Source organism: Aspergillus versicolor (assembly GCF_001890125.1).
Source record: "Aspergillus versicolor CBS 583.65 unplaced genomic scaffold ASPVEscaffold_3, whole genome shotgun sequence".
Lineage (NCBI taxonomy): Eukaryota > Fungi > Ascomycota > Eurotiomycetes > Eurotiales > Aspergillaceae > Aspergillus > Aspergillus versicolor.
In genome coordinates, this window is record NW_024467526.1 from 984,307 (window position 1) to 1,004,274 (window position 19,968).

At 48.7% G+C, this 19,968-nt stretch overlaps 9 protein-coding genes across 9 annotated transcripts; 4 read left to right on the plus strand and 5 right to left on the minus strand.

The window, feature by feature from the left end:
* The first annotated feature begins 356 nt into the window (after positions 1-356).
* On the plus strand, positions 357-1,835 carry ASPVEDRAFT_39303 (uncharacterized protein). The gene is made up of 5 exons (XM_040811896.1): positions 357-528; positions 584-719; positions 771-939; positions 1,046-1,123; positions 1,182-1,835. Exons 1-5 carry the CDS (start codon positions 510-512, stop codon positions 1,554-1,556), a joined length of 777 nt encoding a protein of 258 aa, XP_040665690.1. The 5' UTR covers positions 357-509; the 3' UTR covers positions 1,557-1,835.
* A 431-nt stretch (positions 1,836-2,266) lies between these two features.
* Positions 2,267-3,542, plus strand: ASPVEDRAFT_164205 (uncharacterized protein). Its single transcript, XM_040808626.1, has 4 exons — positions 2,267-2,646; positions 2,700-2,858; positions 2,907-3,401; positions 3,472-3,542. Exons 1-4 carry the CDS (start codon positions 2,309-2,311, stop codon positions 3,479-3,481), a joined length of 1,002 nt encoding a protein of 333 aa, XP_040665691.1. The 5' UTR covers positions 2,267-2,308; the 3' UTR covers positions 3,482-3,542.
* An 829-nt stretch (positions 3,543-4,371) lies between these two features.
* Positions 4,372-5,976, minus strand: ASPVEDRAFT_60750 (uncharacterized protein; the record flags this gene model as incomplete). The annotated part of the gene is made up of 3 exons (XM_040815550.1): positions 4,372-4,817; positions 4,873-5,473; positions 5,542-5,976. 3 exons carry the CDS (start codon positions 5,974-5,976, stop codon positions 4,372-4,374), a joined length of 1,482 nt encoding a protein of 493 aa, XP_040665692.1.
* Positions 5,977-6,782: 806 nt separating this feature from the next.
* Positions 6,783-9,420, plus strand: ASPVEDRAFT_51218 (uncharacterized protein; the record flags this gene model as incomplete). Its single annotated transcript, XM_040814438.1, has 2 exons — positions 6,783-8,182; positions 9,402-9,420. 2 exons carry the CDS (start codon positions 6,783-6,785, stop codon positions 9,418-9,420), a joined length of 1,419 nt encoding a protein of 472 aa, XP_040665693.1.
* A 394-nt stretch (positions 9,421-9,814) lies between these two features.
* ASPVEDRAFT_127696 (uncharacterized protein) lies at positions 9,815-10,821 on the minus strand (the record flags this gene model as incomplete). The annotated part of the gene is made up of 2 exons (XM_040806486.1): positions 9,815-10,166; positions 10,256-10,821. 2 exons carry the CDS (start codon positions 10,819-10,821, stop codon positions 9,815-9,817), a joined length of 918 nt encoding a protein of 305 aa, XP_040665694.1.
* Positions 10,822-11,413: 592 nt separating this feature from the next.
* On the minus strand, positions 11,414-14,841 carry ASPVEDRAFT_81519 (ubiquitin-conjugating enzyme E2; the record flags this gene model as incomplete). The annotated part of the gene is made up of 6 exons (XM_040817051.1): positions 11,414-11,787; positions 11,847-14,409; positions 14,459-14,551; positions 14,616-14,630; positions 14,681-14,740; positions 14,824-14,841. The coding sequence occupies 6 exons, from the start codon at positions 14,839-14,841 to the stop codon at positions 11,414-11,416; spliced, it is 3,123 nt and encodes a 1,040-aa protein (XP_040665695.1).
* An 877-nt stretch (positions 14,842-15,718) lies between these two features.
* Positions 15,719-16,303, plus strand: ASPVEDRAFT_128822 (PRKRIP1 family protein; the record flags this gene model as incomplete). Its single annotated transcript, XM_040806580.1, has 1 exon — positions 15,719-16,303. The coding sequence occupies one exon, from the start codon at positions 15,719-15,721 to the stop codon at positions 16,301-16,303; it is 585 nt and encodes a 194-aa protein (XP_040665696.1).
* Positions 16,304-16,424: 121 nt separating this feature from the next.
* ASPVEDRAFT_127380 (chaperonin-containing T-complex subunit CCT3) lies at positions 16,425-18,320 on the minus strand (the record flags this gene model as incomplete). The annotated part of the gene is made up of 6 exons (XM_040806451.1): positions 16,425-16,511; positions 16,564-17,201; positions 17,256-17,846; positions 17,912-18,120; positions 18,175-18,241; positions 18,296-18,320. The coding sequence occupies 6 exons, from the start codon at positions 18,318-18,320 to the stop codon at positions 16,425-16,427; spliced, it is 1,617 nt and encodes a 538-aa protein (XP_040665697.1).
* A 369-nt stretch (positions 18,321-18,689) lies between these two features.
* ASPVEDRAFT_39309 (uncharacterized protein) lies at positions 18,690-19,929 on the minus strand. Its single transcript, XM_040811898.1, has one exon. The coding sequence runs from the start codon at positions 19,884-19,886 to the stop codon at positions 18,801-18,803; it is 1,086 nt and encodes a 361-aa protein (XP_040665698.1). The 5' UTR covers positions 19,887-19,929; the 3' UTR covers positions 18,690-18,800.
* Positions 19,930-19,968: the final 39 nt, after the last annotated feature.

Below are 19,968 nucleotides of genomic sequence, written 5' to 3' on the forward strand. Positions count from 1 at the left end.
CGACAGAAATTCTGTATGAAGTCTATAATTATCCCAAGTATACGGCCGCTCAAACACAGGGTATCTTCGCCGGGAACCCATGAAGCTATCGCGGCTTGGCTATGGGAAAGCATGAAGGCTTTGAAATTCGGCACCGTAGCTTAGCGACATCAGAATACCGAAGAAGGTTGTCAAATCCGGGCAAGGAATTGATTAAGGAATTTAGTAATTCTAGCTAAATTGATGATCAAATAAAAAGAAAGGCGGCGCGTGGCAGCAAACAAGAGGTGTCTGCGGACTTGGTCTGTGGCGAGCTCCGTTCTTTGCTTGTTGGGCGCTTCTCTCACATTATTATTCACTCTTCCCCTTCCTTTCTTTCATCCTCCCAATCTCTCACATTTTCCATCAAACCAAATCCGCTCTTTACTATAACCAACTTAATTATACTCTTGCATCATCTTTACTTCCGTTTATTTTCCTTTTGTTGATTCGAAGCAACCTTTAAAACACGTGGTAAGTGACGTCGCGTCATGCCGTCCTACCGCATAGGTAAGAAGGAACCATGGCCGCCCAGTTAATCGAAATGTATCCCTAACCAATATAGAACTCGCCTCTACTGGCCGTGCAGGGTGCACGAACAAAGAATGCAAGGACAACAAGATCAAGATCCCCAAGGGCGATCTGCGATTCGGCTCTTGGGTCGACAATGGCCAATTCCAGTCGTTCTTCTGGAGACATTGGTGAGCTCCTCAATTGGCGTAGCCAGTTCCTCCTCTGACTTTGTTTTTTAGGGGCTGTGTGTCGCCCAAGATCGTCAGCAATATTAATGAACTTATTGGAGAAGGTGATGACAGAGACCTCGATATGCTTGATGGCTACGAGGACCTCTCACCTGAGATCCAAAAGAAAATCGAGAGAGCCCTGGAACAGGGTCACATTGATGATGAAGACTGGAATGGCGTGAGTTGCTTCCTTATTCCCCGAACCACTTTCACCCGTCTGCTTTGAGCGGGCGCGCGTTCTTTGAAAAACTAAAAGGAAGAAAAGGCTTACTAACGTTGTATAGGACCGTGAAATGAATGTACCTGGCTCGAATGGTTTCCGGGTGAGGACACCCAAGAAGAAAGCCAAGGCCGCAGAAAAGGTATGTTCCTTTGACTTTGTAACAAGTAGACAAGCAGAGAGACTGACCCGATATGCAGGAGGAAAAGGGCGGAGAAAAAGAGGAAGAGGAAAAACCCAAATCTTCGAAGACCAAAAAGCGTAGCCATGCCCAGGTTGACGAGGATTCCAAAGACGCCGGGACCGCGGAGCCCAAGCGACCTAAGCGAAAGTCTGCAGGCGCTACAAAGAAAGCACCCGTCTCCTCTGAAGATGAAGATGAGAAAGATGATGATTCCGAGTTCCCGGAACCAAAGGCCAAGGCCTCGAAACGGGGCCGTCAGTCCAAAGAATCGAAGCCTGCTGCTACTACTGGTGCGAAACGCGGAAGAAAGGCTAAGGGCGCGGATGACGATGCTGAAGCCGAGCCTGTTGAGGAGAAGCCCAAGCGTGGACGTAAGAAGAAGACTACTTGATATCCCTCTTTGAATTTCGAACATTTTCATCGAGCGTTTTCTCGAGGTGTTGTATGGTATGTGTGAGTATGTATGAAAGGGGTTAGTCGTATGCTTGCAGCATTTCTTTGGACGAGCTTAAAATGCTGTGTCCTTATCGTCATTCTCTGGAGTTTGCCATTTCTGTTTGTGGTGTATGTATGTTCGTCAACATGTAGTAGTCATCAGCTCTGCTTTATACCATGTCATCGCCACGGTGTTTGAATCTCATGCTAGTGTTAATCCAAGTTTTCTCTGTACACATTCTTCTAGCTATTTTTGCATTACGCGAATAACCATAAATAGACTATGTTCCATCCGTCCATAGTCCAGTTCTCTTGTAAAGGCCTGTTGGCACTGACTCACAGTCACAACGCCCAGCCGCCAACCTTGCCAGCATATTATTGGACGAGTCTTGATGTATAACAGAGCAACTAATTCTTAGTTCTCCAATCACCTTCCGCTATCCAGGATATTTCTGTCAAGAAATGTCTCTCGCACATGACTGCCTATTGGAACCGTCACATGATGACGCTGCTGCTGCCTTGTATCTGATCGTCATCGTCGGCGCTTCCTCTCTTCTTTTCTCTCTTCACGCTTCACAGAGTCGACAAATCCACGCTGCGGGCATCTACATCTTATTTCTAGACGAAATAAGTAGATGCGCGTCCGCGCAAGCTGTCTTTCCAGGACTTTGTTCCTTCTAGCTCGCGAGTAGTCGGCTTTCAGCGTCAATGAAGGCCTTCAACTACGAGCCGGATCTTGTCTTGGAAAGGCTTCCAGGACTCTTCCCATGCAACGTGCGTGATTCGGCTACGTCGTTCATTTCCGACTACGCCGTCCGCTCTTTTCCCCCTTTCTGGTTTCTTCTGTCGCTCCTTTGCCTCTACACGTGGTTGTCTCTCGTCTCGTTCCTGGCCAAGTGGATGGATAGTAGCGACAACGCCATGGCTGTTAAACGCTCTTTTTTCTCTAGGGACAAGGTGGCCAAGTCCACCAAAGCCCCCAGGAAGTCCTTCGATGGACATGCGAAGATGAAAATGCAGGAGTCTCTGACAAGTCCAACGGAAGAGTGAGTTGGCGACCTGTATGTGGAAATGCTGGAAACTGACGTTATATCTACAGTCCCTTGCTTAGCCCCCTAGTCACTTTGATTGTGAGTCGGGATCAGCGTCTTTTCGTAGCTCATGAAAGCATTCTGTCTCGGTCTCCTTTCTTCGACTTGGTGCTGAGGGATCAATTTCCTATCGGGAGCGTAAACAAGGCCTTGGTCTTGTCAGACGAGTATGTTTTTTATCTATGGTTTTGGCTTGCCATTCTAACACAACGCAGAGAACCAGAGGTCTTGTCCTGTGTTCTCGAGTTTCTATACAAAGGCGACTACACTCCGCGCTTGCAACGAAACAAAAGCCGGAAGACATGGGAACTCGAGAGCTTCTTGGACGACCATCACCCCGGTGGCAGCGGCCTGAGTCAATCGACGATATTTCACTCTGGATTGGGTGATCTCGTTCTCCGGGATACTGCCGTGTACTGCGCAGCCGAGAAATATGGCCTGGAGGAGCTCAAGGACCTTGCTCTCCGCAAACAGGGCCTGCAGACTGGGATCCCTGTCGAGATCATTATCCGGTCCGCGCGGTACGCATACGACAATACTCCGGACTCAGAGTACCGGCTGCGCGCTCATTACCTGGCCATGATGATTCGAACCCGCGACATCTTCAAGCGCAGTGGAACCATGCAATTAGAGATGGAAATGGGACACAAGTTCTTTTTTGATCTGTTTGTTGCCATGTGCAATCATATGGATGATCTTGGAGAACTGAGGTAATTTCAGTCACTACTCTGTTGACTAATGCCTAACTAGCACTGATACTATCTCTATAACTACTCTCAGCTTGAAATAATTTCTCCAGGAACGCCCATGGATCACATCACTCAGAAAACAGAAAATTCGAAAAAAAAACTCTGTACCAACGCAAAGCACATCGTTTACAACCAGAATGCCAGAACAGCAGATGCAACAGTATTTACCTGATTTTAACGGCCTAACTACATTCGCAGCTCCCGGGCTGGTCAACCGCAGCGACGTTATGATTGTTTGCATTGCCCGCGTTAACCGTTGTAACTCATTTAACCTCATGATGAGCGTTCCTCGAATCTGGCTTTCTTGTGTTTTGTACAACTGAAAGAGACTGCCAACTACCATCCATTTCTGTACCATCTCCACTCTTTAAATTTCTTATGGTACCAATTACCTGGTCTTGAAGATGGGCCACCGGGAGAGAATATAATATTTGACCAGGAGATGAAGTTTACTCTGATAGAGTTCATAGGCCTTTCAAGTTCGTATATTTTACGCCAGCACCCGGTAAATTTAGACTATGGTTATATTGTCTTGACGATATTCGATTTAACTCCCTGGACCCCATACGGACCCCCAATGGAAAGTAAACTAAATAAAAATCATTAATAGTTACACCGTGTCAAATTGAAAATATAAATTGATCAAGTTTTGTTAGTCCTTTGTTGTTCCCTGGGTCAATTAAACTTAACTCTTGCCATGCCAAATGACAAAATCTAATAGGAACGTGATCCTTTGGAGTTTTTTAAAATCATGCCATGGCCAGGTGAAATGTGAAGCGTGTTTATCTTTAAGGAGTGGGTGGTAGTGTTGGGAGTATATGTGACTGGCATTATTTCTTTTCTATATTAGAACGCACCCTGGTATACCAAATCCTCAAAATATCAAACAAAAGATATTATATAAATCGTAATCGTCATAACTAGCCGCCCCTCATGTTCCCGGATACGGTGTAACCTTGCTAGCAGTAGTAGGAGTCGAATTTGTGCTGCCAGATCTGCCGAAGATGGATAATATCGATTTGGATCTTGTTGGTTTAATAGGCTCATTCTCCAACCGGACGGGCTTATCTTCTTTTTCGTTCTCTTTCTGCCCTTGTGCTTGCGCCTGAGGTTGTGTCTGTTCCTCGACGACGGAAGAAGCCCTCTTCTCTCGAGCCTTCTGTGCCTCTTTGATGCCCTCGCGGACTTCAGAAGCGGAGGCGCCCTGTGCAGCGGTTGTCGTGAGGGTCTCGGTACTCCGGATTTGAGATTCCGTTCCTGGTCCGTCAGAGGAGTCTTGATTCATCTTCTCGATTTCCTCCTCAGTTACGAGGCGCTCGTTTTCGAGACGGACCTCGCGGCCGCGTTTGTGGCAATACCAGAGGACGAACAGGAGGACTATCGGACGGTTAGATCAAACAAAGTCAAGTGGATAGTTATGGGGGTAACTCACTGAATAGCGCTAACGACCAGAGAACATTCATTCCTAGTACAGCCGGGAACCGAGCCCTAAGGAAGGCCATGATGGACCGTAGCATTCCCACGATCGCGGCAGGTTTCCCAACCAACTCCTTCAAGCTAGGTACTTGAATGCCCATCTTATTTGCAGCGGCAGCCGCCTTGCCGACGTTGTCAACATTGACACCACTCTTGCTGGCTCTCTCTGCAGCGGCAGCGATCATTTCAGGGGCTAGTGTTTCAGTCCACCGCTCGGGGAGCTTCTCAATTAGTTTCTGAAGGAAGCTTGGCAGATTCGAGTATGTGTCCTGTAATTGCCTGTTGCCGTTTGTGAGCAACATTTCGAGATCGTGGTATGCCGTTGGAACACCATTAATCAGGTCCTTGAATATAAGCTTGAATTTCCGAAGCAGCTCCTGCGTTTCGTCCGAGATTGAGAAAACGCGGTTATTATCCGCCGCAAGGTTCAGTTTATCGAGGATCTCGGTCATATCTTCGTTTTCCTGTTGCGTTTCCTTGCCACTAGAAGGGGTGTCCGTGGTCGCAAGAGCTGTTGTTGGTGCTGGGGCTGCTTCCGGTTCACGGGTTTCCGGTGCCTATAGTAGGGCAAAAACAGTTAGATATCACTCGTTATTAACAACTAGACCACGCAAGGATAGCATACTTTCTTATCACTCTTCTTCCAGAGCACACTCCACGGTCTCCTCTTCTTCGGACTCCCCGATCGCCCAGCCTTCGCTGAAGGCTCCGCCGCAGTGCCAGTCGCACTTGACTCCTCATTACCAGCAGAGTGCTCTGTCAGAGACTTCCTGCGTTCTCGTTCACCCAGGTCCTTCCCGAACTCCTCTACCGGCGAAATAGGCGCCGGCGCCGGGGCATCGCCAGACAAAGGCGACGACGGTTGATCGCCGGCTTGTTCAGAGGCCACAGCATCTTGTGCTGTCGCCGACGGGGAGTCAGACGTGACACTCCGCAGGAAGGCCTCATCTTCTGGCGACAGGACGGGGTCCTGGGATTTGCGCCGGGCTGGAGGGGGTTGGGAGCTGTTGGCGCTAGTGTTGGAGTTCTTGTTCTTGAAAAAAGTGTTGAATTGTTGCATTTTGTATTGGACAGTACTATCGCATGACAGTGTCTAGAGGCAGAATAGGATGGAAAATATTTTATCTGATATATGTATCGTGTTGAAATGGATTGAGGCGAATCGAACAAAGACGGAGTGTTGATCTGAGATCCATCTGAGATGACGCCGATGAGATCATTTGCTGCCTGGGGTATCAAGACCCACCACAAGCCCCGCTTTAGCCATAGCACCGCCACAGTGGCTGTAAATGTTGTGATTGGTTGGATTGGCTACTATATCGGGATTGAATTCCAGTTCCCTGATCCCGGCCATGGACCGTGGATGGATGAATGCTTGGAGGCTGGTGGAATAGAATAGTAAGTCTAAACTCGGCGTGGCAGTCACATGGAATATATAGCGTGCTTTTGTTTTTACCGGGTTAAATGTGACTTTAAAGTTCCTAAATCGATTTTACGTTGCACCGGCACCTGAGACTCCCCACGAATGTTGGTCAATAACATTTATATCCTTATTTTAAATTGTGGACGCGACGAGCGATAAAAGAATAAGTAATTACCTGGATCACTAAGGGGAAAGAGGGGCTCAGTACCCAAGCAGCAGGGTGCTGCAAAAGTACCCTAAACGAAAGCGAATGATAAGCCGTGCTTCTCTCCAATTCGTGCTTTCGCCGCAAAATAGCATCATCACGCATTGATAGGACACAAGCTTTCCTCACAAGGCGGAAAAAACAAATAATAAATAGGAGCTCACAATAAACCCCAAATCCCAAACAATCGCTCTAAGTTCCGGAAAAATAACGAAATAAAATACTTAAGGAGGGGGAAATGACTCGGCGCTACTCCTCAGTAGCCGTCATAGGTTCCGGCCCGGCGGGAATTTCAGCCCTAAAAGCTCTCCATGACGAAAAGGCATTCGAAACGATCCGACTTTTCGAGCGAAGGGATGGTCCCGGTGGAACTTGGAATTATGATGCCGTCCCTCAGCAGTTTCCGGGGACGTATTCGGAGGGACATGGGCCGTTTCAGAAGCCATCTACATTCCCACAGAAGACATCACCGGCAACCCCACCAGATGCTACGACACCAACAGCGATGTATAGTTGGCTAGACACCAATGTTCCGGCAGAGTTGATGGCATTCACGCACACGCCTATTCCAGATGCAAATTCACCCATCTCGATAGAGCGGTATGGGGCTGAGAATGCCACACGCCCATATCATGTGGTTGCTCAGTACCTTTTTGATTTGCTGAAGAAGTATCATGGAAATGTTTCATTCAATACCACGGTGGTATCTGTCGAGAAGATAGAAACCGGGAAATGGAGACTGACTCTCAGACGATTGGAGGTTCATGGCACAGAGGCCAGTGATATATGGTCGCAGGAGGAGTTTGATGCGGTGGTTGTTGCCACAGGGCAATATAGCCTGCCATTTCTCCCGAGAATCTCCGGGCTGGACGAGGTTGTTAAGACACATCCAGAGGCGTTGGAGCATGTGAATGCTTATCGATCCCCTGACCATTATGTCGGCAAGAAGGTGGTGGTCCTTGGAGGCAGCTTTTCAGCAGGAGATGTTGTGGGTGACATATACGCGTTTGTACAAGGCCCGCTATATGTTTCCCAGAGCTCTCATAGTCCTTTCGTCACCGAAATATGGAACCTGCCTAGTGTTGTACTAAAACCAACAATTAGCCGCATCGACGGCCATCACTCTTCTAAGCTCCGCATCACTTTCTTTGATGGATCTCGGTTGGAAGACGTGGACAAAGTTATATTCGCAACAGGATATCGTTTGTCTTTTCCATTCCTGTCCCCTGAGCCCGTCATGGTTGCCGACCGACTCTCTGGAATATACCAGCATGTATTCAAAATTGGCGACCCGTCCATGGCCATCCTAGGCCTGGTGAGAGCACCTCTACTCTTCCGCATGATTGAATATGAGGCTGTAGCCGTGGCCCGTTATTATGCTGGGAATGCGGGCGATCTACCTAGTCAAGAGGATCAAGAAGAATGGGAAATAGAACAGGTAAAGCTCAAGGGTGATGGCTATAAGTTCCACGATGTGACAAAGGAGATGAGGGAGCATATGGAGTTTTTGCGGAACCTAGCAGGCCCTCCAGCTGCTGGGACCGATGCGTACGAGCTGCCCCAAGTTGCGGATGAGTGGCTGGACAAATGCTTTTCAGTCTTCCGGCTGAAAGACCAGTATTGGGGTAGGGTATGGCGGCGAGAAGCAGAAAACCAGGTATGCAAGACTTGTATATAGAACCTTAGATGTCATAACACCATCTCAAAAGGCTTTACGACTCAACGGCCTGGTCGGCAAACGCTGTAATTTCACGAAAACGATTCCGACACTGGTCCAATTCAACAGCAGTGACATCCTGCTGCATCATAAACTCTGGTTCTTTCTGACTGCGAATTAAAGCAAGCGGCTTCCCATATCGCGAACGTTGGGACTCGATCGAATTCAATCTCAGATCATCGACGCGGTTGTATAAAACACTCACTCGTCTCAGTGATGGTAGACGAGAAACCTGTGCGCAAAGTACAGCCCACGATAGCTGCTCCCCCAGAGGGCCATTGCGGACGTATAGCGGTGCGGGGTAAAGTCGCAGGTACCGTATACTATCGCGCGCTAGGTTGGAGAATCGATCGAGGAGGAAGGTTAAAGAAGTCGGGTTGGAGGTAAACCCGAACGATACACCGGAGTATAGGACAGGAAGTGCTTCATCGTAGATGTTGTGGTTTGTCATGAGAAGGGCGACAGGGAGGAGCACTGCTGGGCTGCGGGTGTACTTCAGCTTGATCTGACGGGAAGGCTTGAAGATGACGCCAGTGCGGTGGACCAGGTGATTCCGCTCAACGGTGACGTGAATAAGCTCATTTGAGTTTGACGAGGACGAAAAGACGTACTGGTAGATGATCAAGCGGATTTCCTTGGGAAGAGAGAGGAAGCTCGATGATCTTCTGCCGGAGAAATGGGGAATTAGAGGATGGCTTGTCCGGCTGTAATCAGAGAGAGTCTCGGATTCACTCTGGTCCGCGCAAACGGTTTCTGACTCGGTGCTACAGACAGAGATAACATCGGGTTCATGATGAGTCTTTCGGCGTTTTGGTTCCATCTCGATGATGATGACGATGTTGTGAGGGTGATGGGATAGATGACGCCGTGAGGCTGAGGGGTTTTAAAATGAACCCCGACCTCCTGCAGCCTCATCCTCGAGGCTATCATACAACTCAACTATCTTCTTAATAGTATGCGAAAAGTGGCTCCTGGGTTTGAATATCACCAATCGTGTCATCTTTATGTCGTCGTCGGCTTAGAAAGATCGACATGCAACAATAGTGAGTCATTTGCGTACTACGTAGCCTCAGGCAACCTGTCATTGCAGGGCAACCTTTGGATTTATAACTCTTTCTAATATCATTTTTAGAAGTAAAGGCTTTCAGAAAGAGCATAATAGAGATGATTCCAACTCTCTGCCTGCAACTAGACTTACATCGGCGAATCATTATTAAACGAGCTTAACAACAGTTTGTTAGAGCATTGTTCTATCTCACAGCTCAGCCACGGTCCTGATGGTAAATGACTGGACCGGTTTGAGCTCTGATGGATAGTATAGAAGCTCAACCTTGGTTCAACAAGAGATAATCATGAGATTTTATCACTGAAAATCCAACAGTCTTCACTCTTCGAACGGAGCAGGAACAATCTGTATAGAATCCCGTGGTAAAGACAACAAATGAAGAGTGAGGAAAAATACTTTTGAGGAACATGGCTTCTTAACCCTTTCCCCGAAACCATCCACGGACACAAGCCCTATGGCTAGGTACTATATCTCTTAACTAACAGCCTCACTTCCCATCGAAAGGAGAACGCTTCCTAATTCCAATAAACCAATGAGTCCAAAGAAAAGGCCTTATGCACAGGCTCTGCCCGCTCCGAAACTCCCATTCAGCGGTGTGGTCAAGACAAGTTCGTTCAACCAGTCTTTCTAGTTCATTGGGTGTGCGGGTACGAAATGTAGACACGACTGCGTCAACAAACATCATGAGCGGGATCAGCGGGAGAAGATAAGTGAAAAGGAGATGGATAGGGGAGCGTCTATATATCGGTGTAGCGAGGGTGAATATGAATGGGTAAATGAGGGATCCTAGCGCGCAGGAGAGGAGGGAGCTGAAATCGCGTTGGGCGCCTTCTTGTATGCTGCGGGTTGGATAGCCTTTTGTTAGAATCTGTGTTTAACTAAATTTTGAGGGTGTTGTCAAGAGGAAGGGGGAAACCTGTAGTCATACATAAATGCATCTGCTTCATTAATTACGCTCCTCAGAACACCAATAGCACTCTCATCGTCAAAATGGTGGAAAGAGGCATTGAACATCCGACACTCTTTCTGTATAGGATCAGGTGAAATGCGTTTGCAATCCCGTGCATCGAGTGGCGTCTCTAGGAAGGTGATGTTGGCGCTCTTCTCTGTGATGGCCCTCCATTGCTGAAGAGAAGGGTATAGGTCTGTCAAGACAAACTGTGCGGTGTCTTTGCCCTGCTCTGTGAGGGTGTTATTGAGGAGTCGCTCGATTATTGGCGTGGGACCGCCGGCGCCGGCACAGAGGTCGACGAATGTAAAATTACATGCATCTGAGAAATTTTGGATGATAATCTCGCTGACGGAGGCGGCAGGCGTATTAATAGTGAGACCTCGGATATGGAGATCCCACAGGCCCTGGAGGAAAGCTTGAGCATAGCCCCGGAACCAGCGTGGGCACCATGGCTGGTCTATGAACTCGAAAACGTGGAAGCGGGGAAAGAGAATTATTGTGTCTGTATTGTCACTTGGAATGTGGACTGCACAGGGTGGCATACAGTGCGGGGAAGTTTGTGATGTAGGTTTGTACAGTGTGGTAGTAGGGTGATCTCAGAGATTTATGAGCGGTGATGTGGCCTGGATGCTGGCAGGGGCCATGAAACTATTGGAATTGTGTAACTGTCATGCAAATTCCGATCATGCCCAGTTCGGGAATAAAGCTCGGGCATATTGATTGCTACAAATATTGTAGTCGGGCCCGGCATAGGGATGTTTGCTTGTCGCTCAGGCTCGTACAGCATAGCATACATGATGAGGTGGTGGAGCTATGCCATCTGGAGAGCGATATAAATGGATATTCCCAAAAATGGTTGACTTTCGAGCTCGGGAATGGGAATGCCATGTGGCGACTCCATTTTTACTGAAGATAAGAATTTCATGAAAGAATATGAAAATGATCAGAGATGGAGTGGAGTGGATGACAGCTGTTTTAAAGACACATCAGTGTTGTCACGGCCATGGTCGAAGTGGAGTCTCAAAAAAGAAGGCTGTCTTCAAATGCCTCCTAAACGAGTGAAGCGAGTTGGACCAGCTTGCGGAAATCAAGCCAAACTAAGACCTTTGGTAGCTACATGAGACTCTCACCTACTCAGACGGCCATATCTAACTCCATTTTCTCAAGAGCCTCAATATGTTTTCGCAACACAATAACAGCACCAAGGCTTAGTCGGTGACAGAAGGCCGAAGCTTCAGATCCCTGTCCAGTCTGTTCTGATGTGCAGTTATGGTGCTCGATCATCCCCAGTGCATCTTCAATAACTTTACGCAACAGCCGCGGACGAGTAGAGGACGAGGACGAACTGGGGCGGTAATGCCAATCAAGTACATCCTCGAGCCCAGGCACGTGGTGTTCCAGCGCATGCAAAATGAATTTGCGCGTCAGGAGAAATACTTTCTCTGTGTACCTGGAGGACTCGATGCATCTGTCATTCTCTGCGGCGAGGGCTTCATAGCCGGCTTCGTCTGGGAGGGGTTTAAGTACGAAGATCAAACAAAAAATAAAAGACGAACGAGTAACTTACTATAGAATGGATTGTTGACGAGGACAAGTCCCATTATTGAGACTAGTACTTGCAGTAACGTGGACCTTCCAGGTGACCAGTTCTCTGCGGGATTCCGACTCGGCCATGTTCCAAGAATGCTTAGGCAGATGAGGCCGTCTTCATACAGGTTGGGGCTGATAGGACCTTGTCCAGAAGTCCATGAATGGAAATACATCGTCGGGAATTCGTAGGGATACCTTGAAGGGAGGTGTATATCAAAAACAAAAGGAGCATGCTCATACGGCGTGCCTTTTGGGCCTATGATCATTACCCGTAAAAGATCCATATGTGACTCCCATGATCGTACAAAGATTCCCGACGGTAACGAGCTTTGGAGTATCTCAAATTCGACTCGAATGCGTCTCGCACGATCAGCGGATGTATCTGAGTTCTTCTTGTTTATAAAGCGATGATCCGAGGGTGGTAGATCTTCTAACACAGCGAAGCACGGAGGGGGTGACTCTGGTACTGGTGGGCGCAGAGCTGATGGTTCATTGGGGCCTTGAGATGTAGACATAGGCGGGTGATCAGCCGAAAAAAAAGCATCGTTGTCAGAAGACGGTGGTGAATTACCAAAAGCAGTCTCTGGTAAATGCATCATGTTTTCTTCCAGGTCCTTAAGTTTGAGCCTGAGTCTCCCATCTCGAATATGAATATATCCATCAGATTCAAGAGAGTCATCACTCTCATCCCCAGCAACCCAACCACCACCAATCATATCAGAAGCAGGATCATCATCCTCGTCTGAATAATCATCCGCCCCAGGAATCACTGGGGAGGAGTCAATCACTGTCATGATTCGCTCAAAGGGGATTTGAATATCGTGGCAGCCGCTAGCACTCGGGAATCGAACAGTGATGATACCACTGGTATCCATTGCAACAATCTGGCCAAAAAAATCAACAGGAGATGTAGCTTCTTCCTTGTGAACGCTATATCGCCGACGCAAAGGAGGCTTTCGTATTGTGGTTGTATTTTTGAACCAATCAGATGCCATCATTGCGGACTTTATCCTTTGAAGATACATTGACCAGTAAGCACGTGCAACAATACTGTGCGGTCGAAAAGGGTTGCTGCGTGCGGTTGTATCATCCATAGGAGGTGAAATCATGATGGATTGATCAATAGATGCGGGGGCAACAACGACTAGATCACCATTGTACTTATTTAAAGCAGGAAAAGTTGCAAGCTCGTAAATAGACACAGGTGTAACCGCATCATCTAGCCGGCCCATAGTTGACCCTGGGTTTAGCACACTTCCCTCATGCGTCAAGTCAACAACCGAATTTTGATACCAGCGAACATAGGCTGTCTGTTCTTTGCTTTCAACTGTCTGAATAACGCCAACTTGTTGTAGATGCATTGTCCCTTTCGAATGAAGGAAACGCGGCACAGGCCCACTTCTTGCACTGGCAGGGTTGTCGACAGTTTTGATGCCGTCCTTCAACGCAACTAGATCACCAGGGCACAGTTCGCGCACCCAATTGTAGCCTACCTGCAAGGAAGTGGCATTTTCAGTGGTACAACTCCCATCTTGCCATTGTACGATGGCCTCGGTTTTGGTTGAGACAATTTTGAATACGTTCATGTCGTACCCAAAGGTCTGATGTTTTGGAATGCGCCGATAGTTGGGATGCTTTTGCGCGACACTTTCATCATGGAATCGAACCCTATCCCCAATACCAAGGAGAGAGGTACAGTTACCTACCATGGAGTCCTGATTTGGTGATCGCGAGAAATCGCATTTTATGGCATCTGCCTTCAATGTTGATGCCCTAAACATCTCAGTTAAATGGGTATCGTCTTGAGGCCCTGAAGAAAACACGTTGGGACACAGCCATTGGACGCGGACTTCCTCTACAGGAGTCGTCAGCACATAGGCCTGGGTCAATGACTTTTCACTCCCAAAACGACGACTAGTCCGGTCGAAACTCGCTCTGTCGGCCAAAACTGATTGGCCGGGAAAGGAACTTGACCCTGAACCCCAAAGGTAATTTTCGTCTTGGATGGCCCCCATATCCCAGCGAGCTAATGAGACCAGATCCGCAGGATTGGCGCGCATAGGAACCTCTAAGGTGATCGGTTCAAGAGGAGTTACAACTGTTGAGTCCGGAAGGAGTATAGTGACACCATGATCGACTCTGATGACTATTCCCAGCTGCTGGTGATAGATGATATAATCGCCTACTGTAAACTCGTTGGCATTGCGGAGTTCCGAGTTTGGGACGTCGTAGAGCAAGGAAGGGCTAGTTTCAGGAGCCCCAGAAACGGGGAAGCCTTCATGGCCGCCAACGGGTCTCTCTGTGAACCTCGGTTGAAGATGGTCTCCTGTTATAGGGTCGAGTGGTTGATAAACAATTGGCTCGAGGGTGCATTTTGTTGTTGCACCGATTACCGTGCCATGCATCGAGTCATTTAAATCCCGCTTGACTGGCTCACCAAGCTCGATCGAGCGATCAATGAGCTCGAGGTCGTTTTCGTGAATAAGAGCGCTGCCATTCGAGTTTTGACCGAAAACAACAAAAGCATATCCCCTCGGCGGCTAGATATGTTAGGACGCATATAATGGAAAAAGGATACAATTTACTTACGGTACCTGATTCCCTGAAAGTAGCGAGATCTTCCTCAGGAACCTGAGTATACCGGTAGATTGTGAAGTTGGCTAGGGTTCCAGGTTGCACTATCTTTGATGGAGTTAATCCACCATATCTGTATTATCAATATTGTTGATACAGGCAGCCAACATACATCATAAGATGTTCTCTGTTTGACAAAGTTAGTTTTGCGGGTGATAATACATCTAGCCAACTTACAGCAACATGTCCTATTAAGGACGGGTCAGATTTGAGACAGCAGAGGTCATTACGGTAGAACTGGATTGGTGCATTAGCGCAGTTGCGCCCACTTTTGGTTTGCGCATTCTAACCGACAGCAATAAATCAAAGGACGCACTCACCTTCTCATTAATCTCCATTCTGGCTTGAGAATCCAGGGACGAACTGGATTGCAAGTCCACTGCACTGGGTGTGGGGTATCTGTGTTATCAGAGTATGCTTTGCCAGGCTTTGGAGTGGGATAGATAGTATATTGTAGCCAGTATCTTTTATACTACTCCCTTATCTCAGGTATATGCCGTTGGTGCTAGTTAGTTGAAGGAGATAAGAAGTTGGAAGTGGCTTCAAGCCTGTATCGCCAGTGGATTGGAAACGACTACGTTCGTAGTTGAACATACAACCATCGGGTAGCAGTTGGGGAAAGTGATGTGGATATACTTGAATTCACTAAAGAGAGAGAAAGACAGGAGGATACAAAAGTTGCATTTACAGAAAGACCGAGGTGATACTGCAAGAAGAGAGGGATACACCATGAAGAGACCAGGGGTCGACGGACCAGGCCGGCTGTCACATGCTAGCTCCTTGGCCGGATTTCGCATCGACAGAGTCTCGATCTTGAAGTCAATCGAGTTGTTTTCGAATTCAGCCATGGTCCAAAGTGATGGAAGTCTGTTTGTTGCTGGAACCTGGCGGAGATGACAGCTTGATAGCGATTAGCTTCGGCCACTGACGATCTGATCCGCCGAGACTGCAAGGACCAACCTTTTTTTTGCTCCTCCTTCCACCACTTGGGCACCATTCTCACCATCACCCGCGCCCACCTACAGGGTACCTTGGAACTGCGATATATCTACGCGCCTTTTGAACTCTCCTCTTGATTCGGCCGCACGCCTTGTTTCCCATTCGGAACTTTATTGTCTCCGTGGTGATCCGTTTCATCTCGGCGCTACCGCTCTTGAACCAGCCTTTCGCAACTACCTAATACGCCCTCCCATCACCCATCTCAACACCCCAACCATGTCTGAACCCGGGCCCTCCTCGATCCCAACAAGTGCCGACCCTCGCAGTCAGCGCCCAACGAAGCGCCGCGCCGTAACCCCTCACGGCGAACAAGCCGACGCTGTTGCCTCGCTCTTCCGCGACCCAAGCAAAGAAATAAGGTTGCCCGGGACATCCAACCAAAAAACCGCGTCATCGCTTCCCGCGCCCCCCGAAATCGTCGCCAACGTGCAGGGTTCGTCGGCCGGTGCGGGGTCCGGCGAGTTCCACGTTTACAAGGCTAGTCGGAGACGGGAGTATGAGCGGCTACGGCTTATGCAGGATGAGGTTGATCGGGAGAAAAACCAGGATGACTGGCAGAAGAAGCAGGAGGAGGTGAGGAAGAAAGACGAGGAGAAGACGGAGAAGAATCGGAAGAGAAGGGAAAAGAGGAATAAAGCGAAGGCAGGGAAGAAGAAGAACGGGGGTGCTGGGAAGGAGGACGATGTGATGGACACTACGGCAGAGGGAAGAGGCCCGACAAATGGGTCTGGAGGACATGGTGAGGGGGACCAGACGGAGGCGGCTGTCGAGACGCCGGGTGTTATTATCCATGAGGATTGAGGATACAAGGAGCAAGGAATGTACAATTTGAAGATACCCATTGTAATTTTAGTCTAGGATATTCATACAAATCATGATTTGTGGCATTATGTACGCATTTTTATTCCCATAACCCTAACATTTATTCCTCGCCACCAGCGGGGCCACCCGGTTGCTGAGCAGTCTTACCACTGCAGATATCGTCGACGCGAAGCAGCAGGCACGCAGACTATTCGTGGTTAGCTAAAGTCACATAGTTATAAAGAAAACAACTTGCTTACCTCAACAGCCGTCTTGATGCTCTGGAGCTTGACGGCTTCCGGCTCCCAAACGCCGTACTCCTTCATGTCAACCAAAGCACCAGTGTCGCCATCAAGACCCCATGTGGTGTGGCCTTCGACGTGCTTGGCCCTCATGCGAGTGAGAACTCGGATAGGGCTGGCTCCAGCGTTCTGTGCTAGTGTTCGGGGAATAACCTCCATAGCATCCGCAACAGCCTTGTACGGCCATTGCTGGACGCCTTCAATGGACTTGGCCAGCTGGCCCAGTTTAACGGAAACAGCCATTTCTATGGCACCACCACCGGGGCACAAACGCGGGTGGAAAATAACGTTACGCGCAACGGACATGGCGTCCTGGAGGTTACGCTCAATCTCGTTGATGATGTCCTTAGATGGGCCGCGGAGGAGAACTGTGCAAGCCTTGGGGTTCTGGCACTTCCGGAGGAAAGTGAAGTATTCGTCGCCAATCTTCTCGATTTCGAAGAGACCGCACCCAGTTCCCACGTCGGATTCCTGGATATCGTCCACACGGTTGACGATCGTTGCACCCGTAGCTCTGGCGATACGGTTGTTGTCCGTCTTCCTCACTCGGCGGAGCGCTGTGACGTTGGCCTTCATCAAAAAGTGCTGTGCGAGATCTATACACCAATGTTAGGGACACATAATCACTAGTAGTTCATTGTAGCGCTTACCAGAGACACCCTTTTCGGTGATAACAATATCGGGCTTCAAAGCCAGGACGGCGTCACACATGTGCTTGACCTGCTCCTCCTCAATCTGCAGGATACGGTTCCAGTCGTCTTCCTTTGAGATTTCAATGTTGGTCTGCGATTCTCCTTTCTTGTACTCCAACGGGCAATCCAGCAGGACGACTCTGGGGTTCTCGATTCTTCTCCGCATCTTGGGGTGGGTAATGTCCTTGTTGACCATCACGCCATCGATAACCTCACTGTCCTCGATCTGACCACCGGGAATCTTCTCAATACGGGCGTAACGCTTGATGTCGACTTCTCTCTTTCCACCACCGGCATCGAAGGACACAGTGCGGACGGCTCTCAGTGCCAGGTCGCACATTAAATCAGACCATCTCGAAACGAACTTCGTCCCAATGGATGATTTAATAAGAGTGTACATAGCTTTGTCATCATCAATGTCCACGGGTAGCGCGACCTCCTCAACGATTGCAAGTGCGTCTGCAAGGGCACGCTTAAAGGCCGAGATAATGACGACGGGGTGGATATTACGTTCGAGCTGAGGGAGGGCCTGGGCAAGCATTTCACCAGCTACAACAGTCAGCAACATTCCATATATGAGCCAGGCCGGTCAGATCATAGATATGAAGAAATACCGAGAATGATAACGGTGGTTGTTCCGTCCCCAACTTCCTCGTCCTGTGTACGACTGAGCTCGATCATGCTCTTAGCGGCGGGGTGCGACACCTCAATTTCTCTGAGAATAGCGTGTCCATCGTTCGTAAGAACGATTCCTCCCATGGGATCGAGAAGCATCTTCAGCATAGCCTTGGGTCCCAGGCATGACCGAATAATATCCGCAACCCTGAATAATATACGTTAGAGCGGAAGCGGGGGTCCAAGTGGAATGGTCACGTACGTCTTTGCGGCAGTAATGTTCGACAACTGGGCTTTGCGACCGACCTGTCTCTCACCAGAGTTGGTGTCTGATTTGCGTTAGCTCTTAGTAGAGTAGGGGGTTCGACTTCTTGAAAACGTACTCATCACCACCACCGGAGCCTGCATTTTGGCGGTGTTTTTGGGGATGTAACGGGGAAAAGTGAAAGAGCGCAACAGATACCGGGGGCAACAAATGAGTGGTATCCAATGCAAGGAAGTAAAACTGTCAAAAAGTCGTGTTCCGGGGGTAAAGGTCTGGAGATGTTGTGCCCGCCTTTACCATCAAATTTCCAGCGCTGCTCGAAGTGGGATTGCGGACTGGAAGCTCACCGCCACTATCCTCCTTCAGGACTAGTGCGTACTTCCCCTGTTCTTGATCTTTCTGCCTCAGGAACCAACTTACTTATTCTCCAGGGTCCGGTTCAACAACTTCAGTTTATTTCAACTAAGCCTAATATCAAGTCTGCAGACTGACTAGGGAAAAAAAAAAAAAAAGGGAGACCTTAAAACCATACACAATACCCTATGTTTCTCGCTTTCCAAATCCCACATCGAAATCCAAACGCTAATCAGCACTCTGAACTCACAATCAATCCAATAATGCATTCACTTCTTGAAGATTTGTTTGATGTTTTGGGTCCTTTTGCGGGCCCCATTATACGCTTTTGAAAGTAGCGACGGGGGCTTTTTAACAAACTGTTTCTCGCCCTGGCAACCTTTTTGAAGAGTGCCAGCCTCTAACTCATAGAACGGCCCAGAGCACCTCCACCACATATACCCTTTGTTAGGACGGGGTCGAAAGTAGTCTTTTTCAACGACTGTCTCTGCTTCAGACATAGGAGAGGTCTGGTGGCTACCGATGCCGCACAATCTAGTGCGACTACCCGGAGACCTATCGTCCACCTCATTCTCTCCATGTTCTTGCCCAAAGTAAGCAGGAACCCATGTATGCCGTACTGGACACCAAGTCATATTCTCCAGAGTCCCAAGGCTATCAGCATTTTGCCCCTGCAACATCCTCGCATCCTGCTCTCTTGTGGCCGCCACGCCCGCCATCATGTTCTTGAACCACGTTTCCACGTATTTGCTGCACTCATTGCCCCTGAGCTCAAAATCCGACTCGGAATCTGCTTTCTGTTTCCGCTCTGGCTTCTCGCGTTTTCGGTGTCGAAAGCAGAGTTGACGCTCGTGCTGGGGTTGCTCTCCTGGGAAATTGTTTTGTTGCCACTGTTGGACTCGCTCTGCATGAATTTCACGCATATTATTTTGAAGATGAAGTGGGAGTAGTGAGAGAGCCTCTTCGTCGAGGTCTGGTACAATTTCCTCTTCGGAGTCTGTGTAGTTATCGTCGTCGCTGCCATCCTTTTGCTTTGTGGGTTTGTCGCGGCGATAGAAACGACATTTCCTGGATTTGGTACTTGCTTCGGTTTCGACCTCCTTAGATGAGGGGGTCTGGGAGACAATTGGCATAGGGTTGACGTCTGTGCCTCGTCCGTACCTCCTGTTTGTGCCCTTTTTGGTGTCATTTTCCTTGGATGCGTGCGGCTGGGGGGCGATTTGCTTGACGTATCCGGTTCGTAGGTGCCTTCTGGGCATTGTGGGTGTTTTGGCGTTCGTTCCATTATAAGAGAACGGCTGGAGGAGCGCCGACATATCGAGGCCGTATCCGTTTTTTCTGTACCTCCTCGGCATTTTGGGCTCAGGGTTGGATATGTATTTGTGATGTGTTGTTTGTGGTCCGGGCGCTGGAGAGAGGACAGATTAAAGGAGGCTT

Coding starts and splice junctions, on each gene's coding strand:
- ASPVEDRAFT_39309 (XM_040811898.1), bottom strand. CDS start 19,886: ATGCCGAGGAGGTACAGAAAAAACGGATACGGCCTCGATATGTCGGCG.
- ASPVEDRAFT_39303 (XM_040811896.1), top strand. Junction 720..770: donor TCGTTCTTCTGGAGACATTG/GTGAGCTCCTCA, acceptor TTTGTTTTTTAG/GGGCTGTGTGTCGCCCAAGA. Junction 940..1,045: donor ATGATGAAGACTGGAATGGC/GTGAGTTGCTTC, acceptor AACGTTGTATAG/GACCGTGAAATGAATGTACC.
- ASPVEDRAFT_164205 (XM_040808626.1), top strand. CDS start 2,309: ATGAAGGCCTTCAACTACGAGCCGGATCTTGTCTTGGAAAGGCTTCCA. Junction 2,647..2,699: donor CTGACAAGTCCAACGGAAGA/GTGAGTTGGCGA, acceptor TTATATCTACAG/TCCCTTGCTTAGCCCCCTAG. Junction 2,859..2,906: donor GCCTTGGTCTTGTCAGACGA/GTATGTTTTTTA, acceptor AACACAACGCAG/AGAACCAGAGGTCTTGTCCT.